Genomic DNA, 9,089 nt, shown 5'->3' with positions numbered 1-9,089 from the left:
TGTGTTAGATGTGGGTGTAAGGGTGTGGGTGGGTGTGAGTGTGAGTGTGAGTGTGTTGAGAATTTGCGTGTGCGTGCACATACCAACCTTTGATTACATGGTTGTGATTGGCCCGCAACTGCCAGCGCTCCACCCGTAGGCGCGCCGTCTCGCCGCCACGCCGTTCCGTTCCATGGCTGACCGCGTCCGCACGCCTGCCCCCCCTGCCGCCCCCGCAGCCCAACAGGCACAAAGTTCCTTCTGCTGGTGGAGCCCCTGTGCCCCCAAGTGCCCGCGCTGCTCGGCCGGTGCGCGGCCGCGCCGCCTGATGCGCGCCGCGCCTCTCCTGCATGAGGGGCCCAGGGCCGTCGCGGCCAAGCCCGCGCCCGCGCCGCGCACGGCCGCATCTAATTCGCAGCCGGCTGAATGGCGGCCGCCGGGCGGCCACGCTTGTCTCTCGTGAGGTCGACTTGCATTTCACTCCACAAACATTATGCGCCCAGGCCCAAGCCGCCACCCTCGCATCCCAATCCCCACCAACTCTCACATTGTGCCTCGACAGAATTTACGAGCTGTACGCTGACTACGTCCTAAATAACCCGTTTTACGAAATCGACCAGGTGATTTTGCCTACCACTCCAGAACACGCCGCCGCGCGCTCGGCCGCAGCTCAACCCGCTGCCCTCGACACAGCTGGGCTCATGCGCATGCCTGCACGCCGCCGTACCAAGTACCCTGTAGCGACTGCAGAGCCTTGAGCCATCTGCCCGTCAACTCACTCCACATCCCTGCCCCAACAACACACACACACACACACACACACACACACACACACACACCGCGTCCCCCAGGTCATCAAGTGTGAGCTGTTCGACCAGGCCGTTGACCTGGCGGTGCGCCGCTACCCCCTCATGCTGCTCAGCCAGCCAGCAGGCCAGGGGCAGCTGCTAGTCGCCGGCGGCATGGGGGCCGTGTGACGCCGCCGCGAGGTAGTCAATCTGGGGGCCCAACGCTTGGGCCGCACCGCCCAAGCTCAGCGCGGGGACCCCAGTTGGCAAATAGGCAGCCCCTCTCACCCCAAGTGTGGCACCCCAAGTGTTGACGTGCCGCTGGCTTCCCAGGGTCAAAGTGACATCACTGTGATGTCATTGACCACCGGCACTCGCAGCCACTCGACATCCACCACTGCTGGCGGCACGAGCACTCGCCCCTTGCCCTGGGAGCCTTCACCGTGTTGTCGTGTAACAGCTAGCGCAATGCCTAGCCCCCAATCCTTTGGACATGCGAGCCTGTGTACTCGGTTGTCTTTGTGGGTGTCAAGCTGGATGCCATCAAAGAGGGGCCACACAGAGGCCAGGGTGGGAGGACAAGATGACGTGGACCGCTTGCAGGTGCTGGGGTGCAGCAACCCCAGACCATGCTGCTGGCCGGGCAGCTGTCAGCTAGCACAAGTAAACACTGTCCTGCAGCGCTGGATAGCGCTCGCGCATGCGGCAGTGAAAAGGCTGAAACGGGGCATCACCAACGTTCTTTTAGGCTTGAATATGTATTGATATGAGGTGAGGTTATTTAAGGTTTCAACAATGTTACAGCTGGCACAGGGCCATCACACGGTACTCGCCGCCCTGGAACTCCGCGTGCAGAAGTTCAAGAGGCACCTCCTGCACGGCCCAGCCCGCGCCGGCTGCGGCCGCCGCGAAGCCCTCCTCGCCCATGCCGCGGCGGCGGTACGAGATGTACACCTGTGCGGCGAGGTCAGGTGCGGCATGGGGGATGCGTGTGGGCGTGAATGCCGGGGGCTCGGAATCTCTCCGTCACACTATGGCTGGAAGCGGGTTCAAGGGAGGGTCCAGGCAGGCGCTTTGGTCTAAGGGGGTACAGACGGGCCACATTGTAGTCAGCAGGCGCGGAGGGCGCTGGGGTGCGAATCGGAGGGCGGGCGGAAGTCGGGCAGGCGCCGCCTGGGCGCCCTTCTACATGTGTTGGCACGTTGACTGAGAACCTCAGTGCGCGGCTCACCTGCGTGTGTGGCGAGGACAGCTCCTGCAGGCTCTGCAGCAGAGGGGCGTGGCCCCTTGGCTCATAGAGGACGTCCGCGGCGACGATCAGATCAAACGTCATAATGCCACGTTCGTGATCTGACAACCCCCCATCTGGCCGCTGATCTGGCTGCAGGTCCGGGAGCCCCTGCGGCGTCTGCTGCAGGCGCTGCCGCCACCACGAGGCGCCCGACGCTGCCGCCGCCGCGGCCGCCCGCTCGCGCAGCGCCCTGGCGGGCTCGCCCCACGCAAAGTCCACGACGAGCGGCGCGCCCGCGGCGCCGCTCCCGCCGGCGCCGCCGCCGCAGTTGGCGGCGACATTGTCGCGCGTGAGAGGGGTTATGTGGGGCAGGTCCGTCAGCAGCGCCCTCGCGCCCGCGGCTGCAAGAAACATGCCGCACACACCTGTGCCTGATCCCTGCGAAGCAAATTTCAAGCGGGGCAGCGGGCAGGCACGATGTCACATGGCAGAGGGCAGCAAGCCTGGGCCGTCGCGCAGCATGCAACGTATGGCATCCCCTCGCCATGCGGCATCCGCAGCCTCTGGCCTGAGAAAGGGGCCCAAAACTCGCGCTGGGTCACAAACAGCCTCAGACCGCCGCGCTCCTTTGATTATTGCCCCGCCCCCCCCCTCCCAGCCCACCAGCTCCAGCACTGTCACCCCCGGCCACGCCCCCAGCGGCGGCCGTCGAAGCAGCAGGTCCGCCAGCACGTAGCCGCTGCTCCACACCACCAGGCCCACGTTCGAAAGGTCCGGCAGCTGCCCGGCAGCCGCCGCGGCGGCGTCCTCCTCGTCGTCCTGCGGCCACTCGACGCGGGGCCCCTCTGCCAGGTGGCGCGCGGCGCCGCTGGCGGCCGGGCGCTGGCGGATGAGGAGGTGGTAAGGGCCGACCTGGTTTTGGGGTGAGGGATCAGGCCGCGGCGCGGGCGGAAAGCGGGCGTTGGGGAGCAGCTATAGGCCGCCAGGAAATCCATGCTGTTCGGTGGCGCGGAGCATGGAGTGTGCACGAGACTCCCGAACTGTGTTCTCATCACTCCTGTCTGCTTCCACTGTAATCGCCAGCACGCATGTGCCGGCCGCCGAACGCGCCGCCCTTGCTGTGCAGCGCAGGCTTTCGTCGGGCCCGGCGCACCCCCGCAAGTGCAGCCGGGCACGCTTCCTCGCCTGCGCCGGGCCGCTGCCAGCGCCGCCTGCGCTGCGCTGCGCCTCGGCGCCTCGGCCCACCTGCATAAACCGCTCTTCTGCATGAGGGTCTGCAGACGGCCCCGCCACCCGAAACTCTACCAAAGCCATCCGCGGGGCGCCCTCGCACTCCTCTGCAACAAATGCCCCTGCCCCTACCGCTGCCCCTGCCCCCGCTGCGCGGCCGTGGCGTGCAAGACACGCGGCCCGGCGCCGCTATTCGTCCTCTGGCCGCTGCCGCCGCTCCACGGCCTGCCGCGGCACCCCCAATTCAATGTCGGGGCCCTCTGCCTGCAGCCGGCTGTATTTCGGGCCCTGCCGCGCCGCCCCCACGTCTGTGCCCTCACCCGCCGCGCCGCCGCCGCCGCCGCCGCGCGGCCGCAGGCCGAGGCGGCAGCGCAGCTCGGCCGCCGCGGCGCCGCCGGCCGCCGCCGCTGTCCCGACGATGTCGGCTGCCAGATCTCTTACAGACAGCTGGCCGGGCCACCTGGGAGGGCAGACGTTCGGATCTCATCTGATCGCCCCAGCGCAAGGGACCCGTCTGGTTCTGCCTGCATAGGCGAGCCGTGCGCGCGCCGCGTGCCGCTGGCAGCCTCGGGCGTGGAGCTGCCGGCATGCCCCATTTGCAGCTGATCATGCAGATCAGGCGGGCATGCAACCGAGGCCAGGGCCCCTGCTCACCAGCCAAGCACGTCCCCTATCTCCTTGCCCACGCCGCCAAAGACCGACGCCGCGACCGCCCACGCCAGCGCCGGCGCAAGCGTGAGGCCGCCGTATCGGCGCAGCAGCACGTACGCTGCGATCACGAGCGCCGCGCCGAAGATCACGTGCTCCGCCTTGTCGAGTCGCAGCCAGGGGTCGTCGTTTGCGGCCGGCGCTTGCGGCGGCAGCGGCGGGGGCGCAGCGGGGCGCGGCGGCGGGGACGTGGCCAGGTTTGCGGCGGGCGGCACAGTCTGCACAGGTGACAAATTGCAGTGTGTGTGCTCAGCACAGCAACAAGTCTACTTGAATTGATCGCGTATATGTATGTGGCCCCTTTTGAATCGACTTCACAAAGCAAACCGTCCCGCTTCACAGTGAGATTTGCTGATCTCGCAACAGTCGAACGGGCTCCGGCACACATACAAAGGGCTGTGAGGTTTGGTCGCATCTAGCTTTCAAATGTCAGCCCGGACGCGCTCGCAGCTCCGCGCTATGGCGTCAGGCGGCGGAGCGCACGTCGCCCCAAAGCGGTGCGAAGAGGGCAGCGGGCCCTACTGCTAACGCACTTGCCAGGGTTGCAAAGGGCTCTGCGATCCTCGGCCTGGTGTTGATTGCGCAATAAGCAGCCCCAGCGGCTCACGCGGGCCCGCGCCGCCCTGCCCTGCGCCCCCTCACGCCCGTCGCCGTCACTCCACCTGGCAGCATCGTCATCTGCGGCGGCGGCATCATGGGGGTCTCCACCGCCTACTACCTCGCCACCCGCAAGGGGCTGACATGCACATTAGTCGAGCGGCACGAGGTGGCGGGCGCCGCGTCGGGCAGGGCAGGCGGCTTCCTAGCGCTCGACTGGAACGACAGCAGCCCGGTGAGTAATGGATTACGTGATCGGCACGGGGGACGCGCGCATGCATGCAGGGCGCCCCATGCATGCAGGGGGAATGAGAATCGCGCCGGGAGTGGTGCAACTTCAAATACCCAGACAGCTAGCCGGCGCCGCCACTTGCGCCGCCCCGAGCACCCGCCCCATGGCCCCTCGCGCCGAGAGCCGGACCTCGCAGCGGGGGCCGGGGCCGCGCCTGCGACACCGCGCACACGCGACCGTCGCCGCCGGCGACAGCACGCATGCATGCTCCCACGCGCCGCTCCCAAAACCCCGCCCGTCTCTGCCTCAGCGGCCACCGCACATCGCCCCCACCCAAGACCCCTGGGCCCCCGCCCGGATTCACGCCCAAAACTCTCAGGTGGGCCGCCTAGCCCGCAAGAGCTACAAGCTGCACCAAGACCTGGCGCAGGCCCTCGGCGCCGAGCAGATCGGCTACCGACCGCTGGAGACGATTTCGCTGTCGGCCGCGGCGCCGCGCGCGCCCGGCGGCAAGGGGCGGCCGCGGCTGGGCGCGGCGCTGCCGGGGTGGCTGGACGGGGGAGGGGTGGTGGCAACAAGTAAGATGGGGACGCACGAGACGACTGCACAGGTGGGGGCAGCTCTTGAGAAGGATGCAGTCCACAATGAATGCAGTTTGATGTTGATACAGACAGAGCACGAATTCAAGGCGGATCCCCTACAGGTGTATCCAATTTGAGAATTCCGACAATCCAGGGAGGGTGGGATTTGCTGGGGCGGCGCGGCGCTGGCCCGGGACGCCTGGGCAGCGCGGGGCTTTTGGGGTCTGCGGGCTCCTTGTCCTGGTGGTTGCACAGAACACACTCCGAAGAAGGTGCAGGGGGACAACTTGTTTTGGAGGGAGGTTGGTCGGCTGCCGTCCCGGAACAGGCCCATTTCGATGCTTTGACGCCCCGTCGCACTCCTATTACATGGGTGGCGCGCAGGTGCACCCCCGCAAGCTCACACTGGCAATGTGGGCGGCCGCCGAGGCGCTCGGCGCCAAGATGGTGCGCGGCGTGGTGCGGGGCTTGTCGGTGGACGGCGGCAGCAACGTGACAGGTGGGCATGCATGCGCATGTAGGCATGTGCACAAAGCAGGGGGCTTTTACCGTTTTGCGAAGGACCCGAAACGATGTATATGTGTGTGTGTATTTCGATCATCCTTATATATCAACTTTCTTACACGTACATCTCAACACTACGGAGATGCTCCAGATGCCCTTCACTCGCCGCAGCAGCCGACCCTGCCGCCGCCCTGCACCTAAACACGTGCAGGCGTGGAAGTCGAAGGGGTGGGCACCCTGGATGCTGACGCCGTGGTCGTCGCCCTCGGCCCCTGGAGCGGCCAGGCCTCCACCTGGCTGCCGCGCCTGCCGCCCGTCGGCGGCCAGAAGGCGCACAGCGCGCTGCTGCGGCCGGCGCCGGGCGCGGGCGTGACGGGGACGGCCGTGTTCACGGCATACAAGGACGAGGAGGGCAGGACGCGGGAGCCGGAGATCTACCCGCGCGCGGACGGGACGGTGTACGTGAGCGCCGCCGCCGCCATTGCAGCCGCAACACTCCTCCTGAGCCGCTGTCGCGGCGCTCCCCCAACGCCGCACCCGCCTGCGCGCCCGCGTGCGCTCGCCCGCTCCCGCGCACAGCTCGCCCCGCACGCCGCAGCCTCGTGTTCGAGACGGCCCCAGACGCGGGCGACGCGCCCCAGCCGCGCCGGCGCGACCCCTCACCCGCGCCCCGACCGCCCCCATCCTCCCCGCCCGTGCTGCCCTCAACCGCGGATCCAACTGATTCAACCGCGCAGGTCTGCGGTGAGAGCAGCGCCACGCGGCTGCCGGCCGACCCCGCTGACATCACCATCGACAGCGAGGGCACGATTGGGCGGATACTGGAGGTCGCAGGGGCGCTGTCGTCCTGCCTGAGGGGGGCGGAGGTCGTGGCGCAGTCGGCGTGCTACCTGCCAGTCACGGCAGACGGTCTCCCGCTGATCGGCAGGTGCGGACACACACGTGTGCACTCACACACACACACACACACACGCACGCACGCACGCTCGCACGCACGCACGCGCGCGCGCGCGCGTGCACGCGCGCGCGCACGTGCGCGCGGCGTTGTGCTGGCCGCTGGGGCGCGCAAGCAGGGGCTGCACAGGCGGGGCCGAGAGGGTATGCCTGCGCGGCTAGCCCAGGTGCGCCGGCCGGCGTGCGGTGCCGCACCTCAGCTGGCCGACCAGCATTTTGCGCTTTCCTGGCGGCCCCGTCGCCCTGCATCACCTTGTCTTCCGTTTTGGCAACCCCAGAGTTCCAGGCGTTCGCGGGGCGTTTGTCGGCGCGGGCCACTCCTGCTGGTGAGAGCGTGCAGGGGCTCCGGGCAGTGGGCTCGCAGCGCGGGCGGCAGAGCTGGACCGGGGACGAGCGTACGCGCACGTGCCAGCACGCCAGTGGCGGGCGCCTTGCATCGCTAGGCGGTCGCGTAGCGCGTCGTGCACGGCTGCAACCTGTTTTCAAGCGCGGGCCCTCTCCCGCCCCTCCATGCTCCTCCCTGAAATTCGCCCAGCCTCGCTAAACCCAAACCTCAAACCCCCCTCGGCTCCTCACCCCTATGAGAAGGCGCTGCGGCCCACACCACCGCGCCCCGGACAAGACACACGCGTTGCCGCACCTCCCGCCTCCCTTGCCCCCAGGGGCGACGCTCCCTTACGTGCTCTCACCCCTGCCTTTCGTCCCCCGCAGGGGCATCCTCAATGGGCCCGCCACCGGGCTGGCGCTGGCGGAACTCATTGCTGACGGTGCGGTCCGCAGCGTAGACATTGCGCCCTTCGACCCCGCCCGCGGCGGCCACGAGTTCGGAGCCGTGTGAGGGGCTGGGGCCGCGCCCCGCCTGCAGGGCGGTCTCCTCCTCTCCACGCAGCGCGGCGGCGCCCGTGGCGCGCCGGATAACGTCATGATGTACTTCTGTTGCCGGCAGCGCAAGTCAAAGGCGCGCCAGAAGGCTGCCTGCGTTGCTGTGTTGCGGGAGGCCCCGGCTGTCTCACCCGCGAGCGTTTTTTCTTTGTTCAAACACCCTGCTGGGGGGGGGATCGATTTCGCAGGAAAGCGAGCACCTTGCAAGCCATCACGCCAGCCGCACGCTGCGATGCAGCACTGTCTTTCAAAGGCTCTTCAATTGCTGTCATGGGGGGCGCTCCACACTGCGTGAGACAGCGGCCGCTGCCGTGGGAGTGTGGGTGCTGCCTGGCCCCTCAGTCGCGGCATTGTCCTGTTCATTTTCGCTCGAGTTGGCGGGGGAAAGTACTGCATCTGTGCCATGCCTTTGCTTTCTTGCTAGCACTGTCTCTCATCGTCACCCTTGCAATGTTTGACGCGACACCGTTATCTGTTGTAACATATCATCTGTGCGTGGCCCTGAGACCGCCCAGCTGCTGCTTTGGGCGGTTTGCAGGGGCTCAACAGTCAGTACCAGTTGTCTGTTCACATCCCACACGCCAGACAGCGCATGCCCTTGCGGGAGCCACTGCAACGTGCTCATAAATTACATTGCAGGAGATGTCAGAAGAGTTCAATTGCTGGCAAAACACAGCACTGCGACCCCCTGCAGCAGCCGCCGCCGTCGCCGGCCCTCCTCAGCCTCAGGAGCCGCCACCGCCGCCGCCGCCGCTGCCAGCGCCGCCGCTGCCGCTGGCCGCGCCATCGGGCGCCTGCAGCGACTGCCACCACGCGCCGACCGCCTTGGACACCCGCTGGTCGACGTCCCGGTCAGCGTCTGACTCCCTCAACTCCAGGAGCTCCTGCATGCCAGAGTACACTGGAGGGGGGTTGATGATGGGGTGTGGAGGTGGGTGGCGTACGTGGGTGGGTGAGGGGTGAGGAGGGTGGGGGGCATGTGTGGATGTGTGTGTGTTTTATGGGGGGGAGGTGTAACGTGGCTCCTGAGAAGAGAGAGACAGAGACACACACACACAGAGAGAGAGAGAGAGAGAGTGCGCGCGCGTGCTTTGAGGGAAGATATCGGCGTGTGGCTTTGTGTGTTAGTGTGAGGCTGCATGTGTGTGTATGAGTGGTGGGTGTATGCACGCACGCATGCGTGCACGCGTGTGCGTGCGTATGCCCGCACCGGTGCGTGAGCACGAGGGCGCCCTTACGCATCCCCGTCCACGCAGCTATGTGCAAGCATGCACTCTGCGCACGTGCGGTGCCACGCACGCGGCACGCAACGTCTGCAATCAACCAGTGCCTAGGCGGCTGCGCGGCCACCCTCCATCCACACCCCCACAAAGCTATGCCCCCCCCCCCCCCCCCCCCCCCCC

The 9,089-nt window shown here is 67.4% G+C and overlaps 3 protein-coding genes across 3 annotated transcripts; 1 reads left to right on the top strand and 2 right to left on the bottom strand.

Annotated features, from left to right (window-relative positions):
• Positions 1 to 1,565: 1,565 nt before the first annotated feature.
• On the bottom strand, positions 1,566 to 3,249 carry MNEG_10846 (hypothetical protein; the record flags this gene model as incomplete). The annotated part of the gene is made up of 4 exons (XM_014040684.1): positions 1,566 to 1,721; positions 1,999 to 2,436; positions 2,662 to 2,910; positions 3,244 to 3,249. 4 exons carry the CDS (start codon positions 3,247 to 3,249, stop codon positions 1,566 to 1,568), a joined length of 849 nt encoding a protein of 282 aa, XP_013896138.1.
• A 1,381-nt stretch (positions 3,250 to 4,630) lies between these two features.
• Positions 4,631 to 7,642, top strand: MNEG_10845 (hypothetical protein; the record flags this gene model as incomplete). The annotated part of the gene is made up of 7 exons (XM_014040683.1): positions 4,631 to 4,768; positions 5,145 to 5,375; positions 5,731 to 5,845; positions 6,062 to 6,312; positions 6,588 to 6,778; positions 7,083 to 7,130; positions 7,516 to 7,642. The coding sequence occupies 7 exons, from the start codon at positions 4,631 to 4,633 to the stop codon at positions 7,640 to 7,642; spliced, it is 1,101 nt and encodes a 366-aa protein (XP_013896137.1).
• A 769-nt stretch (positions 7,643 to 8,411) lies between these two features.
• Positions 8,412 to 8,587, bottom strand: MNEG_10844 (hypothetical protein; the record flags this gene model as incomplete). The annotated part of the gene is made up of 1 exon (XM_014040682.1): positions 8,412 to 8,587. A coding segment is annotated over one exon (176 nt), but the record flags the coding sequence as incomplete, so codon positions are not given.
• Between the last annotated feature and the right edge of the window lie 502 nt (positions 8,588 to 9,089).

The sequence above is a fragment of the Monoraphidium neglectum genome, assembly GCF_000611645.1.
Source record: "Monoraphidium neglectum strain SAG 48.87 unplaced genomic scaffold scaffold02482, whole genome shotgun sequence".
In the NCBI taxonomy this organism is placed as follows: Eukaryota; Viridiplantae; Chlorophyta; class Chlorophyceae; order Sphaeropleales; family Selenastraceae; genus Monoraphidium; species Monoraphidium neglectum.
The sequence above is the reverse complement of the archived record's forward strand: the minus strand, read 5'-3'. Positions and strand labels throughout refer to the sequence as shown.